Source organism: Anopheles bellator, chromosome X (genome assembly GCF_943735745.2).
Source record: "Anopheles bellator chromosome X, idAnoBellAS_SP24_06.2, whole genome shotgun sequence".
Classification (NCBI taxonomy): domain Eukaryota; kingdom Metazoa; phylum Arthropoda; class Insecta; order Diptera; family Culicidae; genus Anopheles; species Anopheles bellator.
In genome coordinates, this window is record NC_071287.1 from 802,375 (window position 1) to 827,428 (window position 25,054).

At 45.6% G+C, this 25,054-nt stretch overlaps 3 protein-coding genes across 4 annotated transcripts; all 3 read left to right on the forward strand.

Annotated features, from left to right (window-relative positions):
- Positions 1-2,917: 2,917 nt before the first annotated feature.
- LOC131214021 (branched-chain-amino-acid aminotransferase, cytosolic) lies at positions 2,918-9,473 on the forward strand. Of its 2 annotated transcripts, none has more exons than XM_058208334.1 (8): positions 2,918-3,184; positions 3,968-4,087; positions 5,859-6,074; positions 6,401-6,610; positions 6,674-6,904; positions 6,978-7,281; positions 7,350-7,504; positions 7,594-9,473. In XM_058208334.1, the coding sequence occupies exons 2-8, from the start codon at positions 4,070-4,072 to the stop codon at positions 7,780-7,782; spliced, it is 1,323 nt and encodes a 440-aa protein (XP_058064317.1). In that variant the 5' UTR covers positions 2,918-3,184; positions 3,968-4,069; the 3' UTR covers positions 7,783-9,473. The 2 variants fall into 2 exon arrangements, with proteins under 2 accessions (XP_058064317.1, XP_058064316.1); XM_058208333.1 differs by having other exon boundaries at positions 2,918-3,167.
- A 1,029-nt stretch (positions 9,474-10,502) lies between these two features.
- On the forward strand, positions 10,503-13,538 carry LOC131213536 (ethanolamine kinase). The gene is made up of 4 exons (XM_058207593.1): positions 10,503-10,923; positions 11,961-12,418; positions 12,482-12,946; positions 13,026-13,538. The coding sequence occupies exons 1-4, from the start codon at positions 10,792-10,794 to the stop codon at positions 13,093-13,095; spliced, it is 1,125 nt and encodes a 374-aa protein (XP_058063576.1). The 5' UTR covers positions 10,503-10,791; the 3' UTR covers positions 13,096-13,538.
- Positions 13,539-17,922: 4,384 nt separating this feature from the next.
- On the forward strand, positions 17,923-23,622 carry LOC131214077 (uncharacterized). Its single transcript, XM_058208436.1, has 3 exons — positions 17,923-18,118; positions 18,257-19,287; positions 19,348-23,622. Exons 1-3 carry the CDS (start codon positions 17,923-17,925, stop codon positions 20,842-20,844), a joined length of 2,724 nt encoding a protein of 907 aa, XP_058064419.1. The 3' UTR covers positions 20,845-23,622.
- The last annotated feature ends 1,432 nt before the right edge of the window (positions 23,623-25,054 follow it).

Sequence of the window (25,054 nt, forward strand, 5' to 3'; positions counted from 1 at the left end):
GCACTTAATCATTGCGCCTGTCGCGCGTTGCGGTTTCGCGGCTGGAATGAAAACTAAGACGCAATTTCTATCCTCAACGCAGCATTATATAAACGGATAGAAGGTTGTCGCGCCGGTGGTGGTGTGTGATGAGGGCAGGGTGAACGAGAAAAAAGACACCATGACATGAAATGACCTCTGAGGCAGCGGTGGCGGCGGCGGCCCCCTGAAGGCCCAATGAAGTATTTGGCAAATTTCGGTTGTTTGGGCAGCTCCTTCGGATCCTGTACATAAGATGCCCAAGTGCGTCATTGCGTGTGTACTGGTTTGGGGGGGTGGGGCACGTATACACGCGGAGGAGCAAGCGAGCCCCCGCGCGCGCGCTGTATCAAAGTGCCGATGATTGGTTGGCTCCGCGGTCACCGCTCTCATCTCCCAATCTGCCGCGCATTCCGCACACAAGTACATAGACGGTTTATTCTGCCATATGCTTTTCAGCTTCTGCAAGCCAAATTGTGTGCTATTGGGGCCGTAAGTGGAGCTAGGTGGGAGCCGAGCACGCCTTCGCGTGGAACAACAAGGCGGAACTGGGGAATGGAAGCCGCGCGGAGTCCCGCTCCCGATGCGCGTTAGATTAGGGTCTGTCTGGGGAGCAGCGGATCCTGCGAATAAATATTTTACACCAGGAGCAGCAGTAGCAACAGCAGCCCCTTGATAAGACCTGCGGCTGTTGATAAGAGCCTCGGCTTGCATTGTTTCGAAAGGCAGCATCAGCAACATGCACCACAGCTGAATTCTGGATCACCCTTGGAAGGGCGGCGAGGGCACTGAAGGTACTGTGTTCCAAGGACGAACCAGGAGCGGGTTTCAGATCTTGATTAGTTTACGGAAAAGGTGCTCGATGATGCTGCGCCGTCGGTTCAAACCGGTAACGGCCGCCCAGGCGGTGGGGGGGGTGTGTGGGGCTTGTTACTAAGGTTACGATTGTTCCACTTGTCCTTATGCAAAAAAAAAAAAATGTGCCAGGGTGGAACAGAAAAGATGGATCTGGAATGTCAGGATAGTGGCCAAAAACCAAGTCCATGTTGATCAGATCGCGATCAGTTTACGGAAAAATAAGGTGCGCAGTTAACAATTGGCTGTGGAACAAGCCTGTTGTTCACTCGGTTCGCCACGGCACGATACAGCTTGTTGTTATTATGATGTTATGATTAGCGATGCTTCGCTCACATCACCTCATCTGTATGCGTCATTCCTGCCGCCTGCGTCTACTGCGTCAACCCTTCTGTCTCGCTCCCAGCTACGCCAGGAAGCTGCCAAGAAGCAGTCAACACCGTTATAGTACATTTCTCGGAAGGTCGCGAATCACCAATTTCTCTGTCTCTCACTCTCTCTCTCTCTCTACAATATCTATTCCACTAGAACCGTTTTGGGTGCAACTAAGCGGTGACCTCGTTCCAGTCGGTAGCAGCATCCGTCCGTTGTTGCGCCTCACATTGGTGGCAGAAACACTGCACTTCAAGATGGTATTTTTTTTCAATACAAATATTTCCTTTTTTCCGTCGCGTGATAGTATCACAAACAAGCACACAATACGTCTTTTAAATAACAATTTTTTTGGTCATTCGCTGTATTGGGGATTCAGAAGGCAGATGCGGAAAGGGGTTGTGCGTTGTCGTCGTGGAATGTCGCCTTAAAATGCCCTTCTTTCAAGGCCAATTTGAGCCTGGCGGACAAGGAATAGTCACATAGTAGGAGAACATGAAAAAAACCGTCGCACATCTCGTAAAGGACATGCGGTGTCTTGGTTGCTAGGTCACATAGTGGACGATAATTGGGGATGGGACGAACCAACGGGGGAAACGGCCGTTGAAAGGGAAAGCCGCGTTCGGAAAATTCCGAAACGGACCCGCGGTGCCACGTGGTCCGTCCACAGTATGGCTCAGCCGTACCGACACAACCGGAAGTAACAATGGCGCGTTGCGATACACGCTCCCCGAGCCGCGGGTTCTCGCAGACACGCTAGCAACTGGCACGCTTCTAAATGAAACAACAATTCAATTTATCTCAATTATCGAAGACAATGTTGGTTGACGCTGCTTGCGCAACATGCAACGCCTTCGCGGCACTGGGTTGGGGCGTAAACAACAACTCCGATCCTGCCCCGTTGTTTTGTATTGTTGACGCATCTAGGCTTCTTGTGCCTTTGTAGCTGGATGAGGTGTTTATCAATCAGAACAAGAGCGCCATTTTGTGTACTCTCGAGCGTTTGACCCCATCGTTCGAAGGGCGGAAGCCGAACCTGTCTCGGTCACTATGGTTTTTCCTCCGGCGCGGACATCAATCGCCAGTGGAGCGATTATCAAGCGGCGCACACATACCAGCAGCACTGTGTGGTTGCCATGTGCTCAATTATAAATACCGGCGAACGGAGGGAGAGAGCCTGAGGGGACAATGAAGATCTGCCAATAACGGCGCGTAGCCACAGGTCGCCACGCTGGTATGAACGCGAGGGTCACCGAAACCCACTCTTATCGCGGTGACCCCTATACGAGAGAGAGCTAACGCTAAGCTAGCCCTCGGTCTCGGTCGTGCCCGTGCCCGTGCCCTGCATGCCAAAAACCTGGCGAAATCGGCTCGGTCCGGGTCGGGTTAACAACGGACGCGCCGATCGCGAGCCAGCGATCGCGTACTCTTCGGTGCGTGGTGGTGGTCGTCGTCGTAGCCGCCGATAAGTAGTAGTGGTAGCGGCCGCTGTCGTGACGTGCGCGCTCGCGGGTGATACGCGTGTTAACGTGACGGCGGGCGGTACCGGCGGGCAGGACGCGACAGTGACAGGTGGCCGGTGCGCGAGGAGCATACGATCGCGGGCGCGCGCGGCGCTTCGACCGACACTTTTTATTCTCGCGCCCGACACGAGCGCCCGCAGTGTCGATTCACGTCTTCAGCGGTGTACCTCGGCTAAAGCAAGAGACAGCGAAAAGCGCCCAAGTTCGCCCAAGACCGAAAAGCGGGAGAGAAAATAATATATACATATATCTTCCGAGAGATAGTCAGGCTCGCGGAACGCAAAAAGGCGTTACTGGTTTGCTTCGCTACACTCTGCAAGTCGGGTCCGGTTAGTCGGTTGTGCGTAGTGTGAAGGCGAAACAGGCGAATTCTCTCGTCGCCCGGTGCCATTTTAAAAGGTACAGGACCAGATACGGTAAGGCATCGGCTACTGGCGGCGGCGGGGGCGGCAGCGACCCTGGAGCGTGACCGGCGATCAAAAACGAGTCCTATCCGATCAAACGCAGCAGAGAGCCCCTCAACACCACTGAATCTGAACCGCATCACAGCTCGAGCTCGGCGGTTGCGAGGGGGGTTTTGCTTCTTCTAGGGGCCGGCCCCACCATCGCGATCACCGAAGGAAGGCCAACGGCCGGGGGCTGGTAAATGCCTCAAGTGTGTCTCTCGGTGCAAGCCACGAATTTTCGCACTCTCAGCGGGCCGTGTTTTTGTTGATGTAGTGGATCGCGGCCACAGTCAGTCAGTAGTCAGTGTTTGGCGCGCGAGTTTCGCGTGGCGACAAGGGCTGTTGTGGCTCGATGAAAGGGAAAGTGTTCGCGTGTTTACCTGCTGGCGTTCTTCGGTGTGCGACAACGGTGTCCACTGCCCGTCTCGCCAGCAGCAGCAGCAGCTCAGAGAGTAGTTTGTAGGAACGCGAACGAAACGAACGACATACGAAGAGTGCAAAAAAAAGAGATATCGAGAGAGAGAGAGAGAGAGACAGAGTGAAGGAGAGAAAGAGAGGGAGAAGGGAACGGGAAGGACGAAAAGGAGACAGATAAGCGAACATAGAGTGGTGCGGTGTAGGAATTGTACAGTGTTCTATTGTAAACATAAAGCCTCTGCCCGCCGCTGTACGCCGACGCGCCGTTGTGAGCCCCCGATTCCCCCGATTGTGTCGATCATAAGTTTCTCAACAGCATTTCAACCCACCTTCTAGCCTGCCGTCTACAACGCCAACCCCCGGGGTTAGCCAAAATCAAAGGATTCTAGGATTCTCTTCTGCTCCCATCTGCAACAGTCTACAGCTCGCCGCTCCGCCATGGTCCTCCGAAGCAAGGTGAGCAAGCTATTCGGTAAAAAAGAAAAAAACCGTCCTTTTTTGTGGGAATTCTCCGGATGGATTGTGGAGCTGGTAGCATTTTCGCGTTGTCACTCAGTGCGCGCGTTAGCGGAACGGATTTAGCACAGCAGCGAAAAGGCTAGCTTCCTGCCGACCGTGACTGAGTTCAGTCACGTCATCAAGTCTGCCTTGATAGCTGCGACCTGTTTGGCATCATGTTCTGCAGCAAGAGACTAGTGGCTCCTGCTGCGAAGCTTCCTGCGAAAATACACTTCCACCGTTCAGTGGTTCTCCGCCACAACCTGGGCATAATTGTTGAACAATTGGCAAATTGTTCAACTACCGCACAGCCTTGTACGCACACTACTCGTAGTAGGGTTTCGCATATTTAATGATCTCACCGTTTAGGCACAATCAAGTGACAGCAGTTAACCCTCACCCTCAATCAGAGCAGATGATGGTGCGTTACGGGAGCAACATCGGGAAAACGTCAAGCCAAGGACTGTGCTAGAGAAGATTCGGAAAAAGGTCGTTCAATTGCTAACGCCTCCTCCACGGAAGCGCGATGTCCGGAGGAGTATAGCTGGTCTTTGCTATCAGCCGCAGGAAACCTCGCTGGAAGGGGCCTTTTTTTGGTTTTTGCGTTTGACCTCAGTTTCGGCTAGCCGACAGAATTTTCAAATTCACATCAGTCATGCCAGCGATAGCGCAGGCTTACTTGAAAGCACACACATAGGCCCATAGAGCATTTGCAGGATGATAATCAACAGCCTGTGTCAGCAAACATGTCAAAGGAGCACAATATTTCTTGCAACCGTGGCAAAAATACGAACCTGATAAGTCGTTCGTTTTCTTTCGCTTATCGCCCTCCGCGAAAGCACAACATGTGTCGAATACGAACGTGAAGGAAGTTGTGCAAACAAAAAGACCAGCCTGAGCCGTAGGCAGGGCCTGGGAACATGGGAAGAAAAGGGTATGCAGGTGATGATGGTTTGCTATGACAACAGGCAATGAAACTAGAAATGGTCTAGAAAAAAAAGCCACAACATAAAAGATGACTGTTCGACGTCGGTTCTAGAGACGAAAGCAAATTATACAACGAACGGTCTATTGTCAGGGCCACATGAGCGCTATAATGTTATACGTAATAGAGAACATTTTCTAGTTTCTTCTTTTAACTGTGTGCTTTCTTCATGTTTTGAGCATTCGTGCATTCGATCTCTTATCGACTACTATCAATATTCGGCGATAAAAGATACTACTTTTGGGAATTTCCAAATCGACTAGTTGTACAGTGTGCATGGCAGCAGTCTGACCTTCTTTTTTTGAATTGACGAAGTACGCTATGTACTAGAGGGCCTACAGAGAACAGTGTAGGCAACAGTATTCGCGCTATGTTCTTGTATACTTTTCGGCCAGAAACAATAAATAAACGGCACTGATAAATAACAAAAAAAAAACCTAGATAGTCACTTATCTGCGTGACTAGCACGATTTCTTAACAATGTCTGGCGGCACCTGTACGCGCATGGCCCGCCTCACTAGACTGGTCTGTTACGGTTAGTTCCTTAAAGACGGAATCTTTCTTCTAATCTTTTACGATATCTAAAAACGGAGGTAGCAGCAGCATATATGCAGAGAAACTATGATGTTTCCTTTTAACATTGGAATGCAAGATTAGAAACATTGAAACAAGATCAGATATATAAGATCGGATATACATGTAAAAACTATTTCTGTTGATTGTTTTCTTTCCTGTTTTCGATAGCACTTGGTGCGCTTTGTATTCCAGCATCAGCATAAACTGATCCAGCAGCTCCTGCAGAATCAGGTGAGGCTGTGCAGCGGCCATGGTTTCCAGCAGCAGACGGCACTCAAGGTCGAGGAAGAGGACACTTTTCCGAAAATCTCCGATGCGCTCCCGATTGCTGCCCCGTTTCCGATGAAGCTAGAGCACGCCGCTGATGTGGGCGAACAGTTTAAGGTAAGCGACGATTTTGTGGCCCCTGGACAGGTTCTTGGCAAAAATGGCGAAATTACGAGGAAAGCATGACATGTTGCATCTACAACGCAACTGCGCATTGTGTATTGCCGGTCAAATCGGGTTAATCGAATTCAGCCACTTTGAAGAATAACGGCGTACCGCGTACCAAAGAGTGAAGTGTTGGCCGAGTTGCAAATGAGGTGACTTTGTGCTCCGGACTCGGTGAATGCAATGCCTGACCTTGCACCCCTGCGCTCCGCTCGCGGGGAGACGGTAGCAAATTGACGGAGTGTGCCGATCGACTCTAACTTTGTTCCCTTCTGCAGTACACCGACCTGAGCGTGCGCCTTGCGGCACCTCACCAGCTGAATCCGAAACCAGACGTAGATGACCTCGCGTTTGGCAAGTACTTCACCGATCACATGCTGCGGGTACCGTACCACCGTCGCCTGGGCGGCTGGCAAAAGCCGGAGATCACGCCAATGGAGAACCTGAACCTACATCCGGCGGCGAAGGTGTTCCACTATGCGATTGAGGTAGCGAACACGGTTTTTTTTTGTAGAATTTCTCCAGACTAACCTTCACTGTCCGACCGCTAGTTGTTCGAAGGGATGAAAGCGTACCGCGGCTTCGATGGAAAAATTCGTTTCTTCAGACCAGAGATGAATATGGCACGCATGAACGTGACTGCTCACCGATCCGGTCTGCCGACGTTCGACGGCGAGGAACTGATTAAGGCGATGGCCCGGCTTGTGATGATTGACTCCGAGTGGGTACCACACACGGAATCCGCTAGCCTCTACATACGCCCCACTTTGATCGGCATTGAGGTAAGAATGAGCGACCAACCATTGCATGATCTGTCCAAGTAATTCATTCAATCGCCCCCTTGCATTTCGCTAGCCAACGTTGGGGGTAGCTTCGTCCGATTCGGCTCTGCTCTACACCATCCTGTCTCCGGTTGGACCATACTTTAAGCCTGGTGCCAGTGGACTGAAACTATACGCTGATCCAAAATACGCAAGGTCGTGGCCGGGTGGCGTCGGTGATCGGAAAGTTGGGTCAAATTACGGACCAACGATCCATGTGCAAAAAGAGGCACTGCGAAGCGGTTGCCAGCAAGTGTTGTGGTTGTACGGCGACGACCATCAGCTAACCGAAGTGGGTGTGATGAACATTTTTATGCTGTACACGAAGGAGAATGGAGGTAAGATACAGCAAGGCCAGTGGCGGAGATGACCCTTGTTTTACGAATGTTTTCCTTCATATTCAAAGAGCGTGAACTTCTGACACCCCCCTTGGACGGACTGATATTGCCTGGAATTACGCGAGACTCTATCATTCGTTTGTGCCAAGAGTGGGGAGAGTTTTCGGTTAGCGAGCAGAAGTTCACCATGTCTATGGTGAAGAAACTGTCTAAAGAGGGCCGAGTAAGTATTCGAAAAGCGCAATAGTAGCTCTTCCAAGTACATTCCACACGTACATTGGATTTTGTTAATTTGTTGCTCCCATCCCATAGCTTTTGGAACTGTTTGGCGCTGGAACGGCTGCCGTCATCAGTCCGATCGATTGTATCTCATACTTGGGTGAGGATATCTCCATACCGACGCAGAAGCATGACAATCCGCTGTTTGAACGCCTCTACAACACGCTCACCGACATCCAATACGGGAAGCTAGAACACCCGTGGGCGTACGTCATAGATTAAAACGTTGTGTCTTTTCTTCTTTCTCAACATGTTTGCATTTATGCAAGATATGGTGTGGTTGAATTGGTATGTTTTGGTAGATAGAGAGAAAAATACTGCGTTAAACGGATCTAGGAACGGATTTATAGTTGTGGGCCGAAAAGCGAGAGGCAATAGAATATCTATCTACATCAAAATGGGAAAAGAAGGTAATAGAACATCAGTTCACAGTTTCAGAAGTCTGAAGCAATGATCGAATTCAATAAGTAGCTGCACTCAACTTCACTACACTTTCCTACATCCCGTTTTTTTTTTAATTTTTTCTCCAATCTGGCCACTATACACACTTCACTTCGAGCGCACTGCCGTTATCCGTTCTTCTATCGAAACCTCATCCTTAGTCTTACACCCATTCTGTTTATCAGCATTCCCTTTCTTGCCTGTATATACAACATTAGCTATATTATTAGAATAATTTTCTCATGTTTGTGGCCGTTGACATTGAACTAATTTAACATTTATGTAACACACAAAACCAACCAACATCATGCATACCCTTCTGGCTACCGCCAGGAAAAGAATTTGCGTAACAAATAGGAGTTCAAAATTGTCGCGGGTCTAAATGTTTTGTATTTATTGCTGTTGATGCTGTTCTTCGTACCAAGCGGGGATGAGCAAATTCCGCTTCAGTTTGTATTTCCGGTTAACAATGTATGTTAGAATAACAACACGGCAGGCTGTTGTATATATGATGTGATGTATTTTATTGGCAATCATTCAAACACACAGGAAAAGTTGGTTGGTGAAGGAAGGGTAAAATGGAGGAACCTGATGCCATTTCACTAGCAGTAAAAGACTTTTTCTTGCCATTTCACCTACGGTGATGATTTGCGAAAATGACAGACTAGATAGGAATGAGCGACATCGATAATTTTACCTGTTTGTGGTTCATCGTGCATTTACTAGGATTTTAAGGAGTAAGTCATTTTCATGCAAAGAGCATAGCTGACAGATCAGGAGCGTTTGAGGCTTTGATGCAGAGGCATGTAGAGTTGCTGGCTCGTTAAACACGAACGCATTTTGCCAAATGCAATATTCCGGATGAAGGGTGCCGCGAAAACTCGTGGGCGAAAAGTGATACGGCTGGAGCGCTCCGCAATGTGATGTGATTTGAACTGCTAGACAAGGTGAATTGCGTTAAAGTGCCACTCACCCCAACCGTGTTGGTTGTGGGTTTTTTGTTGTGATAGGGTATGTTTCCATTTATTTTCCACTGCATTTTGCTATAATGATGAAACTAAACTTTGTATCTAAACAAGCTTACATTGAAAATGTAAATTTATTTCATTTCATTTATTTTTGTATTTTTAGTAATTTTTTGTTTTAACACAACAATGTTGTCGTACAAATGGAGAAAAAAGTGCATTTCACAACATATTTGTCTCTTTTTGTACATATAGCGAAAAAGAGCTCGCTTTGTTTATGGAGCCAATCCTGATTGTTGGCTTAGGTATACCAGAAAAGGGTTTAATAGTGACTAACGGACGAAGCGACTAGCGGCCTTGCGCACATACCTTTTGTGGCTCCTTGACAAGCGTTAATTTTAGGTTAGTTGATTTGCCTCAAATTTGCTATACAATTCGCGATAGTAGTAGTGCAAACACATGGCAAAATTATACAAATAGAAATAAATAAGGAGAAAGAAAATTTACAACCTATTTTTGTGTGTGTATCATTTGCTGCTAAACAGTCAACAGTATCAATATCTGCTAGCACTTTACTCTAATCGTTGTCGATCACCCTTAAAGAACAGCAAACTCATTTGCTAATAAACATACAGAATTGTACGTAAGTATCGCATGAAGAATGACTCACTGCTTTTGATCTTTTATGTTTGGCTGGAACTGTTCAATCTCAATGTATCCAGCTCTCTTCTAAGCATTTCAGTTCCAAGCTCCGTTCCATTGCTTCCATCAGTCTTTTACAATATTGGTTCAAACGGGTCATCAAAAACAATCGCATAAGGTTATCATAAGCAGCGCAGCCCCTCCAGCGTAATGATCCTTTCTTTACTGCCTACTCTATCCATTCATTCCCTATAGCTTCTCTGTCTTTAATAATAACGACCAAAATTTACTTGATTGATATTGATTGAAAAAAAAAAATTAAAAAACCCGTTGATAGAGCAATCGGTAACGCTCGTCGCTGGCCATGGGTTCATGTACTGATATGACAGAGGTGATTGGAGAGCCACCAACCCCTCCCGTAAAACACACCGTTACAAAAAGTAACAGACACATTAACATTATCTCCGGTGCAGGCCAAGACCGCTCAGTGGTTGTTGACGGATAACAAGAAGAATTTAAAAAATCAGCAAAATACTGTATAACCGTACTTCGACACCTAATATATGACATCAAGCACCAGTAAATTGGGATGCCGATTCACGTATATTAGCTAAATAACGTACATTACTTTTTGAGGTCTGTGTCCACTAGTCTTCTAGTTTTAACGCTCCTCATGGAAAGGGTAAGCAAAACAACGGCTGGACAAAGCAGAGCGGGAAAGCTGATAAGCGCTGAGAAAGGCAGAGCAGGATAAGGGTAGTTCGAAAGAGAGGGATATACTATAAAAGCAGCGATCTTTCTGTCATTGCGATGTTTTTGTGGTTTGTTTACCGTGCGGCACACTTCATCTCTCATTGACAGGTCTAGTTGGTTTCGTATTTAGCCGCGAAAGTAGGGTTATTATCACCGACGTTTCTGTCCCCGATCCCGATTCGACGAGCCGGTTTTTCCTTTGTAGGTGTGCCTCTTTGCATGGAGTTTCAACTTTCTTGAATGCTTTCTCTATTTGGTGAAATACCGCAAAGGAAATTAGAAGCAGACCAGCGAGCCCATCACTGCAACCAACTGCTGTTTGTTGTGTGACAAAGTTTTCATTGTGAGATTTTTTGTCGAACTTCGAAAATTCCGGTTCTTCTGATAAAGTACGCACATTAGTTATTGGAAAGGAATCTCTACTACCAGCATGAACGCTGTTGAACAGGCATGCGTTCCGCACCTAGCGATATTTATCAAGGAAGACGCGGTCATCAACGGCGCGAAAGAAATCCTGAAGATTATCAAGCCGCAGTGGCACATTAAAGACGTGCAGTATAAGGTTAGTAATTGTTAGGTCATGTAATTTGTTTACTTATGTGTAAGACAATGTTGTACAATGGAGGCGATAGCGTTGGCAAGTGTTCTCGTCGCATGATGAGAAAACTTGTCGAGTCTACTTCGATCATCAATCTTCACAAAGATACATTAACAATTCTCAAATATGTTACAGTTAGTAGACGCGTCGATTCACAAAGCTTTGTGTCACCTCTGGTGCTAGGTAGGCACAGACGGTAGGCATGCACAGCTTCCGAGTTGCTCGTTTCTGCCAGTGATGGTTGAATCAGTTCATTGCTGTCGTTCGAACGTGAGCTCGATGTGAAATTCGACGCATAACTCGAAATTCAACTATATAAATTGGCTTATCACAATATCACGTTACTGCGCTTATCGAACTGCTTCTCGTAGCCTCGCCATCATCTAAACCCTAACCGAATAGAAGCAAACTCATGAGCTAGCACGAGGCTTATGTTTCTGTATTTTTTATGTGCGGCTTCATTTCAAACGCTAATGCTCATACAGCCTTAGCTAGGGAAATAGTGACCTTCTTTCTATAATGGTAAACATTTCATAGCGACTTGCTATCGATCACCAGTGTAGGATTTATTAAATCAGATGATCAGTGAGGTGACTGACGAAATCGGTAGTAGCTCCTGAATCCGAATGAACAATACTATTGCTTTTATTGGGTACCATTTCAGATAGGCCTCGTTTGTCAGTGTTATGCTGTATCTGTAATACAATGGCAATGATAACAGCGATGATAAGTTTGAATTAAAGATGTAAATAGCAACCGAATGTGCTAGCAGACTCATCGTGGTTATCGCATGTCGTAGCATGAACTTCTTCATCCTAGTGTGGATGAAGAGGAAAGTTAGAAATGTTAGACACACTAGTATGGTGTGGACCCATGTTGACCTTAGTTTGTTGGTTCATAATATGTTTTTTTATTTTAGGAGAACAGAATGTGCCGTGTAGTTCATGATATTTGAACGGTATGAATTAACAATTTTACTCTCGTTTAATGCTGCGGCTCAGATGTTTACTGATGGTATCACGAATAAGCTTGTCGGATGTTTCAATCAACCCAATCAAGGCGGCGTGAGCAGCGAAAACACAAGCAAGACATTCGACACCGATGCGGCAGTGACGGAGGATGTTATGCTGATTCGCGTTTATGGGAACAAAACGGATCTGCTGATCGATCGGCGCAAAGAGACTGAGAACATCTTGTTAATGAACAAATATGGTTACGCTCCTTCCATCTATGCGACGTTCGAGAATGGCTTGGCGTATGAGTATGTACCCGGGACAACATTAACCCCAACCAGTTGTCAAGAAGAGCATATCTGGCGCCTGGTGGCCCGTCGGATGGCTCAAATGCACAAAGTCCGACCTATTGTCTTGACGGATGAAAGACCGGCGTTGGTGGCAAAGATGGACCAATTTCTAGCGTTGATTCCGGAATGTTTCAGCGATGCTGCTAAAGATAAACTGTACGTTGATAAGGGTCCAACACATTACATTCGTTTTGTTTTGAGCTAATTTTCGTCTTTTAGGGTGTGGAAGGTATTTCCGAGGGTCAGCGAACTACGGGCAGAATTCGGCGATCTGTATGCAACGCTGCAACGCTTGAAGAGCCCTGTGGTCTTTTGCCACAATGATTTACTACTAGGAAACGTGATCTACGACAAGACACGGAACAGAGTCACCTTCATTGACTACGAGTATGCGAGCCTAAATCACCAGGCGTTCGACATTGGTAACCACTTCACGGAGTTTGCGGGTGTCGCCGAGATCGATTACTCTCGATATCCGTCTAAGGACTTTCAAATGAGCTGGTTACGTGAGTACCTGGAAGAGTTTATCAATGGGGAATCAACGAATACCTCGCCTATAATTGAAGCAGATGTGCAGCGGCTGTATGTGCAGGTGAATCAGTACGCTCTGGCGTCCCATTTCATGTGGGCTGTTTGGGCGCTCATACAAGCGGAGCATTCAACGATAGACTTCGATTTCGTGCAGTAAGTTCGACGTTCCGCTTTTAGTGTAATACAACGTAACAGCAGACAGTACTAAAAGGTTTTGTTTTCCGAATTGCAGATTCGGCGTCATTCGCTTTACAGAGTATCGCCGAAAGAAGGATGAATTTCTAAGGCTATGTGCAAACTAGAGTTTAAAGTGTTATGAGTACCGCAGTTGTTCCGCATTCACATTACTATTAGTCTTCGCCACTTCTTGAATCGTCAATTGTTAAGCCATTCGAGCAGACGTTTCCTTATATCCCGACGGTGCTCAAATCAGCAATCCGTATTGCATTACTCAGTATCGATATCGAAGTACAAAGAGTAAACGTAACAGACTAGGAACCGTTTGATGCCGGAAAAACGTTTTATTATTGTAACGTATTACTTATCAATCATTCATCACTTTATTACTTAGCGAATGCTAAGCTAGGCATTCCTCTAGACATGCCGGGCTGCGCCGGTAACATCAGTCTTTTATAATATTGGTTCAAACGGGTTATCATACTATACTAGACTAGGAGCAACGAAATACATATATTATTATATCTTAGCACTGCACCTGTTTAGTTTACTGTTAGCACGGGGATTACCGTGTATTTTTCATACGTTAAAAATATAAACCAATAAAAGCTTACCTCAAAGCAGCTGGATGATTATCTGTGCATTATCTATAGCAAACATTATATTGCCATTGTAACAAACCTAAAACAGAGGTCTGAAAGAGTTGCAACGTTACGGCACGATGTTATTCGGCGTGATCTGCCAGCGGTCCCTAATTTCAGGCCATGCCACCACGTTTTTCATAGCTAGGAGAAAAATAATGAATGCGTTTGTGGAGGACTTGGAGAACTTTATCGGTACTGTTTCGAAGCGTTCAGGTGGTTTTTGTAGTTCGGAATGTTAGGTTCAAGCCGAATCACGTGATAGGAACAGGCAAATTAATACCGCAAACCTGCGCTTTGCGGGACCCATTGGCGGGCTTGCGCGAACCAATTCTGTAAATACATTAATTAATTAATGATAACGAATAATAAAGAACAAAAACAAATAAATATATATTGAATTAAATGTGGAAAATGCGCCTTGATTGTTGTAATTTGGTACTAGCCATTAACAACCTTTTAGTGCGCCTGAATTGTTGCAATTCGGTGAACAGAAATGTACCTCGGGTTTGTTTCTCCGGAGCCCGACGATTGAAGAGCACGTATACGTATATCTACGCATGTATGCATATTAGAACTGGTGCATGTATTGTACGTGTCATCTCGAATGAGTGCCGAGAGTGCTGTTCTCTCTTTTTCTCACAGAACCATCGATTTAGCGTTCCGATTACTGTGGTGTGTGGCTGTGGCGACAGAGGCGTCTGTCGGGAATCGATCTCGATATTGATGTGTTATTAGTGCTCGATGCGTTAAAAATTACGTACCAAAGGGTTAGTTTCCTGTCGACACCGATCTGTAAGCACAGGTAAGTGTCGATATCCGAAACATCTACGTTCAGGCCGATTTTTATTTGCAGATGCTCCGCTTGCAGGCCTGGTGTTTGTGTGAATGCATGTGTGAGTGACTACGTACACATCGAGATTAATGCCAGTTGCGTACAAGTAGCGCCGCATGTTGTTTGCATAAAGTCGTGGCGATACCGAGTAAAGGCCTTTCTGATCGTTAATAGTTAACGACATAAATATCACATTCCAACATCACTAGGCGTGTTGTACATGCCCTGTTATTTTACTCTGCTTCTTTGTCTCGTTCAATGGAGTTGATACTAGCAGCCATCGCCATGCAGGTGTCAGTTGGCGATGTGGAATGCATTTGTTTGTCATTAATTGTTGAAACTAAGATTTCAACGAACGATTATAAAGAAGCTAGCCCGCCAAACAAATCTTTTGTTGTTCTGACTTTCCTATCCACCGATTTTAGTTGATTGTTATTGTACGAAGAGAGAATCCATTAACTAGGAAGCCACCCAGGGGGTGCGGCGGTGCTAGTAAGTAACTGACTTTAATCACAACCTGCTAAACAGAGCAGACGTAGATCAAAGACACTGGGACAAACCCGTACGGAAACTCAGGACGATTTCACCCGTTTTGTGAGTGATGTGGAAGAGAGTGACAGAGAGATACGTAAGAGATAAGAGCGGCCGCTTGCGATTGTGCTTGCGTAGCATGCGTAGTATCGCTCGCACTCTCTTGTAATGTCGGGTTTCGATCTCACTCGTACGCATTCTGAAACCGTCAAAGTAAACCTCTTCCAACGGAGGCCGTGGTGATCATCGTGTTGTGTGTTAATAGTTTTTTTTTGTTTTTTTATGTCGTTAATCTGTTAGTTCGTTCGTCAGTGACCATTGGCTATGTTTCAGTGTCATCACCAGCAGCATGCCAGCAGGTGCAGTCTTGTCGTTTGTTCAGAGATAGTGCGTAGGTAGTTGTGTGCGTGTTTGTGCTCCAATACATTGCCTTTGTGTTGCTGTATGGTGGTTGTTTGGTGTTGCTTTTTATAGCAAGAGAGGCCGCGAGGTTTCACCCGTGACAGCAGCAGTTTCGCTGACGGTGCGCCTACGGGTCAGTAGTGCATTTTAAAGTCTCACAGACTAAAACCTAACGTAGCTAAGATAACCGTTGTTTTGTTGCTTTTTCCGGTTCATTCGGCTCGGCGTACCACGACTTCCGCTTCTCGGCTCTTTTGTTACTTTCATTTCAATCAAACTACAGTTTGTTCACGGACGGCGTGAATATCAGAAAGCACCCAGAAGAAAACACAGACATTGATTCTTGCCACGCTAAAGTGAGCGTGATCTTACGGAACTGGAAACGCAGACTCGTCTATCAGCTACATAATCTCGAAGACTGCTAAGGACGCTAGAACGGTATGTTTAGCTGGTGGCAGCAGAGAACGCAACAACAGCAGCGCCATCAATCAATCAAAACCCGTCTATCAACGACTCCGACCACCTATTTCGCCGTCGTGCAGTATCGTTAACATCTGGTGGCTTTTTCCGCCTTACGACTATTTGTCCGTCGTTTGCTTACCAAGAGACATAGGTTAGCAGATGAGTATGACGACGATAGCCCAGCTGAAACAATGAGCCGCTAACAATAGTGTATTTAGCTGAAGTCCACTCCATACGTGCTGTGACGGTACACTTGGCTGTGTTGATGCTGATACGGTAAGTCCGATACACTTTTGGCCTATCTTTTCCCTTCTCTCACTCTTTATCTCTTTCTATATGTCTACCACTGCTGTGCACTTCAACAATGAGCGGCAAACTGTGTCTGTGTTCTCTTATAGCGTGGAAACGCAAGAACTGAGAAACGTTAAGATATATATATATATATATTATTTATATATATATATATATATATATATATATATATATATGACGGTAATGGTTCCTAGAATATTTTAAACCATTGTTACAAACCGCTCAACTCAACGGCTCTTCGTTTAGTCGTTTGAACAGAAAGAATGGAAAACCATTAATGTGTGTCTACGATGCGTTGTATACGTTTTGTTATATATTTCCACATAGTTCATGGATGGACTTTTGTTTACAGACAATTCATAAGCATCCAGTGGGTTACTAATCGCGTGGAGGAATTGGAGTTGGCAAACAGACCGAGTCCATCGATCTGGCGAACGATTGTTAACGACGTTTAATCGTATTTCTTGTAATTGACTCCATGGCGATGCAAACAACGAGCCGTTGGTTCGCGGAATTTTTCTCCTTTCTCCTGCTCATTTGTTTCTTTGCTCTTTGCAACGTGACAGTTTGAAATGCACGGTTCTAGATTCGATTTCTTCACGGTGTGCCCCTGCGTAATGCTACAACGCATGCATGCCATGTCCTCGTGTGTTTGTGTAAATATACGATACGCATGAAGCAGCCTTTGCAATGTGCGAACATCGTTCGCGTTTGGAGGGTAATGATAAGATGCTACCGACCGGTGAAGCAATCATGGATGCTTCTGGGAGGCTCAAGTACGTAGTATTTGTGTCTATTTATTGAACAGCTTCTGTTTGAGTGTTATTTTGTTCTGCCTATGTTCAGGGTGATGATGAGAAGGAAAATAGAAGCTGTTAGTAAATAACCAATGTACAGGAAGCCACCGTAGCTTGGTCAGGCGTGCACGTTAGAACGATTATCAATGTTTAAAGTTTTACTGCGAATATCGGTGGAACTATATCAGCAGCACAAAACAACTTAAACATGACCGTTAACAAACGTTGCGTATGGCGATAGAACATTTTATGGTTTAAAAATAATTGAACGTGAAACGGTAACAGGAACGAAATGGTTACGACTTATATTTTTTAAAATATCACGCTTCCTGTTTGGGTTCCTTGCGGTTTAAATTGTGTTGCTTGGCGAAATAAGTAGCCATTCCCGTGCATTCTGTACGGTTCCTTGGGATATGCTTCTCCATAGTTCGGATCAGATTCTAACGCCCTTGTTGTTGCTTTTTCTTTCACCAGGACATTTCATCGCCCATCACCGGCGAGATGAGACGCTCTTTTTCGCGTTAGACTTGTGAGCATAGCACCATCTAACCAATTCAGTGAGAACCGTTTCCGTGGAGAAAACGATTTACTAACTTCGTTTCACCTCTAAACGAGACCCAGCAGTGTGTTACCAACAGCTAGATAAACTGCTGTTTGCTATGTAGGAGTAAACATCTACCGATTATAGCTCCGGAACAATTTTAGAAAAACAGGAAAAACGTAAACTGGACGTATAATACATAAAGCTTCACGTAGCACGTTGGAAAGACATCAGCCCTTGTTGGCAGAAACGATAGTTTCCGGAAGTGCGAGATATTGCGAGGTCAGTGTACGCAAGGTAATATTCTTCAAAAAGTGTGGTTAAACGTAGAAAACCTCAGTGCACATGCAGCTACGGCAGCAACAACGGCGACATACGCCATTGGAGAGTTCGGCTTGTTTGCCATTGTCCTCGCAGTTTACGTTGTCGCCATGCGAAAGTTAAGCCTCAGCACTGGCGCCGGAATGTCTCGACAATCGAAAACAGCACCGCAAGTGAAAAAGGTTTTGCCACCAGCCGTTCCGGAAATCTACGGCAAGATTACGTCAAATAACAGCAAAAGCGGACAGGCTGAGCAGGGATCCGTTGCAGGATGTCCGAGTGATCCGTCAAGCTGCGGAGAGAATGGTACAGGAGTGGGCCAAAATGGCTCAGTTTGCGTTGGAGTTGACGGAGTCGCTGGGTCGGCGTCCACGGGGGGGCCGAATGGGGCCTCTATTGTACACGGCACTGGATTGAGTTATGCCCCACCCGTTCCGGCAAGAGGTAGTGAAAGAACTATTGATAGTTCGACGGCACCTTCTAGTTTAATGTTACGCTGTGCGCCAGATGGCGGTGGCGGCATCGACTACGGACTGGACGATCAGGGTATCGATCTGACGCAATCGCCAGGCAGGGACAGCCCGGTCTCGTTGTCGGAGTCGGCTGGATCCGGTTCACGTCACTCTACAGCCAGTCTCGACTCGGGGCGAGCGTCTTCGTACCTAACCGGGGCGTCCAACTCTTCCAACCGAAGCGTCAGCGGTGTCGGCAGTTATGGTGTTTTATCATCTCCCCGCTGCTCCGTTAGTTCGTGCTCAATTGGATCGGGTAGCGGTGGAAGCAGTAGCGGTGTCGGCAGTGGAACTTGTGGCAGCCATCGGTTGAGTAATCATTCCAACCGCTGCGATCACGACGCCATCTCTGAGTGGCTGATGGAGATCCACTTTCACGAGTATACCTATCTGTTTCTGGACGCTGGTTACGATCTGGCGACGATCGCTCGTATGACACCTGAAGATTTGACAGCCATTGGCATTCGGAAGCCAAATCATCGAGAGCGATTGAAGCGCCACATCGATGCACTCAAACTGTCAGACGCGCTTCCTGTTTACGTGCCGGGTTCGATCGAGGAGTGGTTACGATTGCTGCGATTGGAAGAATACGTTCAGCCGCTTCTTGCCCAAGGCTACCAGACCGTACACGATGTTACCCAGCTCACTTGGGAAGACCTGGAAGACATCGGTATCGTTAAGCTGGGCCACCAGAAAAAGATTCTTCTCGCAATCAAACGCGTGAAAGACATCATTAGCGGCAAAATACTGATGATGGACACACCGTCATATGCATCGACCAGCGGGATGGGCCTTTCACCCACCACTTTGCGAGCTTCCACTGGCACGGTCGGCGTCCGTACTCACAACGACGACATGGGTATTGGTTTGCGATCAGATTCAGCAAAACTACTGCAACAACAACAACTAAATGCGCCAACCAGTACGGGTGGTTACAGTACATTCCTGCGTCAGCAACTACCTGTTCGTACAGAGGGTAATGGTATAAATAATTCCGAAGCTATGTACTACGTTCAACATCAGCAGCCTCCACTTTTCGTACCGCAACTCCACTCCCGTCAGCAACAGCTTCATCAACAGATGATTACCTATCCTCATGTGCACTTCGACGGCTCGCAGGCTATATATCGACGCAGTTCGTACGATGATAGTGACATTACACCAACTAACGAGAAAGCTTCCGTCTTGATGGCGCTATCTGGAAGTGAAACCAATCACGGGGTACCATTGCATCAACTTCAGCAACAGCAGACCTGGAAGCATTCTCAGCATCAGCAGCAGCAGCAGCAATACTTTCAGGGCGGAGGTACGCTTCCCCGACAGCATCAACGGAACAGCTACGGCGCTCGCTTGGCGTTCCTCGGACCTAACGCGACCCCTACAATCCCGCAACGTCAACGGCCAATTGCCAAAATCGTTGCCAACAATTTGAAACTGGCAGGTGTTGCGAGCGGAGGAACGCCCTCCACAGGCAATCCCGTTCCTCCGGTGGTTGACGGCGGAACGGAGCCAGCGGCTACCGGTGTTGGTTTCCCACTGCCGCCGATGTTAGGTCACATTGGAAACGTGGAGATGGCTACGGCAGCCCTGGATGCCATGCACTTTTCCAACTTCTCTTCTACACCATACCCTGGTGCGCAGCATCACACGTCACCTAAGTATGGCATTCACGCTAGTGGTTCTGTGGATGAGCCTTCTGGTGCAGTTTCGAGTATGCCGCGGATTGCAGGAATACAACCAGCTAGTGGACAGCAGCAGCAGCAACCTATATACTATAATCAGATTATTTTACAATCGCATCATAGCCACCACCACCACACTCATCATAGCTATTCTTCCCAATCGACGCCATCGCCACCGACGCAACATACGCTGCTGCCGCTGGCAGCAGGTCCGTTCGGTGACGGTTGCTACGCCGGCCAAACCCATCAGACGACGGTCGAAGTGCACAAAGTATCGACGCAGCACGACAATAAATCTAACTCGAGTCTTGAATCTATTGACCAGATACCGTTTGCGAATGAAAATGCCGGTACAATCAAGCAACGCTCGTCGTTTAATCGGATGGAGCACCAGTTCGGTCAACAGCAGCAGCAGCAGCAGCAACAACAGCAACATCATCATCCTCTTCTGCTGCCAACATTGTCCTCTTCGTCGTCCACTTCGTCCTCGTCTTCTTCATCGTCAGGGTCCATCACGACTACGCTTGCAACTTGCAATGGCGCTCTGCAACAGCAATCTCCGTCCGGATCTGCGCCCGGTCTAACAGTGCAACCAACGAAGCCTGCGGCACCAGGATCCTTTTCTCCCGCTTCGGCTGACAGTGGCAACGTAATTGTTGCACCAACACCAAACGAATCACAGCAGCCTGTTGTTGCAGAAGTTACATCCCCGAACACCGGCGATATCTATGGCACGAACGTGCTCAACGACATCGGAAACATGTTAGCAAATTTGACCGATGAACTGGATGCCATGCTGGAAGAGGAAAAGTGTGCAGGCATTAGTGATGTCGACTAGGTTGGAACGAACTGAGTCGGGAATTCAGAGGATCGGCATTCGATGCCTCACACTAGGCTTTGTGATATGCCGCGTGTGCGTTAACATTGAGATAAAAAGAGAAAAAGAGAGAAAGATAGATAGATAGAGGGAAAAAAAGCAAAAGGGAGGGAGAAAGAGATTGAGACAGAGAGAAAAAAAAGTGAGTTGAAAATGGGATGGGACGGGGGTGGTGGTGACTGCGAACTGTCGGACATGATTTGGCTTTGGCGTGAAGGATGAACAAAATATTCTTTGTTTTCGAAAAAGCATTCCCAATATTCCTTTTTGGCACGGAGTACATCCATTGTACTACTATGTGCCCTACGATTAATAAGTGTCATGCCCTGCGCACGTAGCAATAACAATATATAGGTACATTCGTTAGCTCTAAGAAAATGACAACTAAAGAATCTAACTGCGTAGTTCTTTGTAGTGGAACAACGTAGTGTAGGAACCGTTAAAGTAAGTGTAGGGACAACCTTAAAGGATCTTGCTTACTGTAAGTTAGTAGGTGATACGGCAGAAAACCAATGAATGAATGTTGTGTTCCACATTCACTTGATTCATCGGTTGAAAACGACGGAAAAACACACGTCTTTTGAAAAAGATCATCATATGGTGTGCACTAGATGTGGTAATAAATTTTATAAGTCTTACCACGCTTCACGAGAGTAAACGAGGATTGTTTGATTAAAGGATAAACAATTGTGTGGACGACATACATCAAAAGTGAGTGGTAGAGAGCGCAAAAGAAATCCCGATAAAGCATAAGGCATCGAAATGATGCATCCTCTGAACTCCCAACACTACAAGAAAAGAAGGATGAATGAGTAGATGCGAAAACCGTTGATTCGCTTAACGCGCGCAAGTTGTTTTACATTTTTGCCATATTGGCTTTGTCTGAAGTGTCTGATGAAAGGAAAACTTACGACTACCTATATGTATGCTCTTTCCACCGGTGCATGGTGTCGTGCAAGTAGATTACCAAAATTTACCAAAACAGCAATTTACGAATTATCGAAAAAAGAGGAATAAACATACATAAGGATTTGCTCTATAATGGAAACAGTTCACAGTTATAGAGCTTATACAAGCGAACAAAAAATTAGGTCATAGCTGCTGCGGATTCAACTAGACATACATGAGTACAGTACCGCATTTGTCGCTGCAGCCGTCTACGTAGTGTAGGGGATCACTAAACGATGCACACTTAGTGATAGTAATTCTGAGCAAAAATTCACTCTAGAAAATACAAAATACAGGACTATAGCAACAATAAACCTCATAATAGGTTTTTAGATGACGGTGTTGTAGTTGGTAAGCATAACATGCACAAAAGCGCATGTAGTGAAACAATGGCTAACAGTGCAGAGCGAAAATATTAATCGTGGGCAGTATCCTTTATGAACTCTAACCTTTGGTAGACCCTACTAGCTGTTAGTTATTTTACTTATTTTTTAAACAATGAAAACAAGAGCAAAACATTATAATCCCAAACTCGTGTGTGGATATGATGCATCAGACACACAGACGGCAACGCCAATAGACGCTTCCATTCAACCTGGGAGCGTACGTGGAAAGCGTGTTGTTTTGTCGCGCGATGAGATGGTAAAAATTTAAATCTGATCCGCAGTGGCTGGTGCAAAATGACACAAAGCTATTCCCATTCGGCTGTAACTTTATTTAACTTGTTTAGTTCCACGCCACAGTGAACATGTACAATTCGGTAGGTGATACGATGGTAGTGCCGATCTTTGGGGAGTAGCAAACATCAACCGATAATGTTTGCATTCTTGCATGCAGAAGAGAGGCAAATTATGCGTAAACAGAGAGCATAGTTAGGAGTTTGAGGGTTGTTAAAAATGCGTATTTCATTGTTAGTTCATTGGCGATGTCCTGGTGACGACGGGCCATTTCATTAAGCAATGTTCCCGATTTTACTCGTTTATACCTTTTATCGACCGTCCGGTTCGATCGCTATGTGGCGAGAATAGTCAGAGCCTTGGCTGTGGTGAATCACCATTAGGGGTTGTAGAAGTTCAAATAAATATTGGCAGGCTGATGGTGTTGGCCAAGGACCCATTACAATGATAGAAAATCAAAATGGTACGGCAGTAAGAGGTGGTCTGCCGTACGTATCGTAGTGCAGCAAACTATTTCTTGAGGTAACTAATAAGAATAACGATACGATGCGTGTTCTATTGGTTCCAAGGGATGACGTGAAAACGAACAAACAATATTTAACGCTAAAGAATCAAACAGAAGCAGCATACTATTGCAGCATCTCAGGCAGCGTTTTATTTGGTGTTTTTTATGGTAACAACGAGTTCCCTTTTGGACGAGCGAGATTAAATGCATGTACGAACGATTGACATGTGAGGCGGGTCCGCTAAGATTGTGGTGTAGCCTTGCGAAAAAAATGGTTGAAGGGGAAAAAAACACTAAAACCTTCGCAGTAAAATTAAGGGCGATCGAGCGAATTAACATGAGACTCCGTGATCTGGGCGATGAGGTACTCTTACGTTAAACATCTATCACTTGCCTATCGCCAATCGCTTTTGGAATGGTGGCGGGAATAGTAGGGTACTTTTCAGGCATCCGTCTCTGCATAAGAGATTTTCCAGCGACTACGGAGAACAGTAAGTGATCTTTAGATGTACTTTAGTGCGGTTTGCCGTAACAGTTTCATAATCGCAACGCAGATTCATTGAGAACTACTAAATCAAGTACCGTAACGTTCTATATATCTGATAGGGTATACAAAATGTAAAGAAATGGATAAAAAAACGAAATAAAAAATGCATTACAAAAGCAACCGTACCTCTGAAAGAGTTTACTCGTTGAGTCTGGACAGTTTGTATTCTATCCCAAGGTACTTTCGGATTACTTTGACGAGATTAAGCGTGAACTGAAAAGCTGTTGTGAAAATCACTGAATAATTTATTTGTAACGAAATTCATCGTTCAATTTTTTTGTTTTAGTTGTATTATTGTGTGTTTTGTTTTATTGATGCATACTCCAATTTTAATCCAGTTCCGCTAATTTTTTCCTCCGTTTTCTGTTTTCGATTAAATTTCTCGGCTTGTCTGCTGTTTGTTTTGTTTTGTTTTTGTTGGTTTTATTTAATGTTAGTTTATATTTTTTTTATTAATGTTTCTTTCATAGTTTTTGTTTCGTTTTGTCATTTGCTAAACAAATTTCTTACAACCATTATTGAACGTTTCAAAATGCAATGATTGATTTTTGCTCTCACTATGTATTCTATTGATTTCCTACACTCGCACCCACCGCCCCCTTCACCCTCGATCAGCCCTTTCGCCTTCGGCGTTTGGCCGGTGATCATCGTCCTCCTTCGTCCGTTTTCTGAGCCTTTTCCGTTTATTTGCTAAGCCCTTGCCGTGCCACCGACCGGTTTTATTATTCGTTTTTACCGAAACAGGAGTAACAATAGTACTATAGTCAGTATTTTAAATTTTAAAATTTAGCATTTTAGTATCTTTATAATTGTCTTTATTGTTGTATCTTTATTCTGACTCACCTCTTCCCGACTCGTAATGCGGTTTTTCATTTTCGTGCTCGTCGCGCTTCCTTGCTAGTTCTAGTCCTAGCCGGCCAGAGAAAGAGCGTTTTACAACGTTCCCTTGATGGTGGCACAAATGAGAGGGACAATTGGCTTGGAATTTTAAAAAACTTGATTCGAATTAAAATGCACGGAGTACACTTTGCAGGCAGAACGAAACAAATTAATTGACCGGATAGTACTAATTGATGGGTGAACATTTGTCAAAGTTCTTGGAAAGATGGGAAGAGGTGAATCGGAGCACTCCATCGTAGCACCTACTGGTTAGTACAAAAATTCTCATCTGGCATGGTTTCAAGCATGTTACAAGTTTTAACAGGTTTCTTCGTTAGTAAGTTGCGTTTAACCACTATCTGGAGGAAAGATTGATGGTGAGTATCTTGTTCGCGCGCCGGTTCAGTAGAAGATACTTGGGCTGGTGCTACAAATTTCATTGTTCCTCTTTGTCCTTTGGTTGTAAATCCTTTTTTTTGTCTCCATTTTAGCATTCTCTGTTCGTGATTAGCGGCGTGGCTATGTTAGTTTGGGATAAATATCGTCTACGGTGAAGGTGGTTGTACCGATTCATCGCCTCACCGGTGCCGTTGTTTTCTACAAGTTGTAGTCGTA

What these genes read in the sequence shown, in the direction of transcription:
- LOC131214077 (XM_058208436.1), top strand. Translation starts at nt 17,923, where the DNA reads ATGCGAAAGTTAAGCCTCAGCACTGGCGCCGGAATGTCTCGACAATCG. An exon ending in GTCAAGCTGCGGAGAGAATG is followed by an intron (nt 18,119 to 18,256) that starts GTACAGGAGTGG and finishes TTCCGGCAAGAG; the next exon opens with GTAGTGAAAGAACTATTGAT. An exon ending in TCCTGCGTCAGCAACTACCT is followed by an intron (nt 19,288 to 19,347) that starts GTTCGTACAGAG and finishes GTTCAACATCAG; the next exon opens with CAGCCTCCACTTTTCGTACC.
- LOC131213536 (XM_058207593.1), top strand. Translation starts at nt 10,792, where the DNA reads ATGAACGCTGTTGAACAGGCATGCGTTCCGCACCTAGCGATATTTATC. An exon ending in TTAAAGACGTGCAGTATAAG is followed by an intron (nt 10,924 to 11,960) that starts GTTAGTAATTGT and finishes GCTGCGGCTCAG; the next exon opens with ATGTTTACTGATGGTATCAC. An exon ending in GATGCTGCTAAAGATAAACT is followed by an intron (nt 12,419 to 12,481) that starts GTACGTTGATAA and finishes TTCGTCTTTTAG; the next exon opens with GGTGTGGAAGGTATTTCCGA.
- LOC131214021 (XM_058208334.1), top strand. An exon ending in ATGTGGGCGAACAGTTTAAG is followed by an intron (nt 6,075 to 6,400) that starts GTAAGCGACGAT and finishes TCCCTTCTGCAG; the next exon opens with TACACCGACCTGAGCGTGCG. An exon ending in TGTTCCACTATGCGATTGAG is followed by an intron (nt 6,611 to 6,673) that starts GTAGCGAACACG and finishes TCCGACCGCTAG; the next exon opens with TTGTTCGAAGGGATGAAAGC.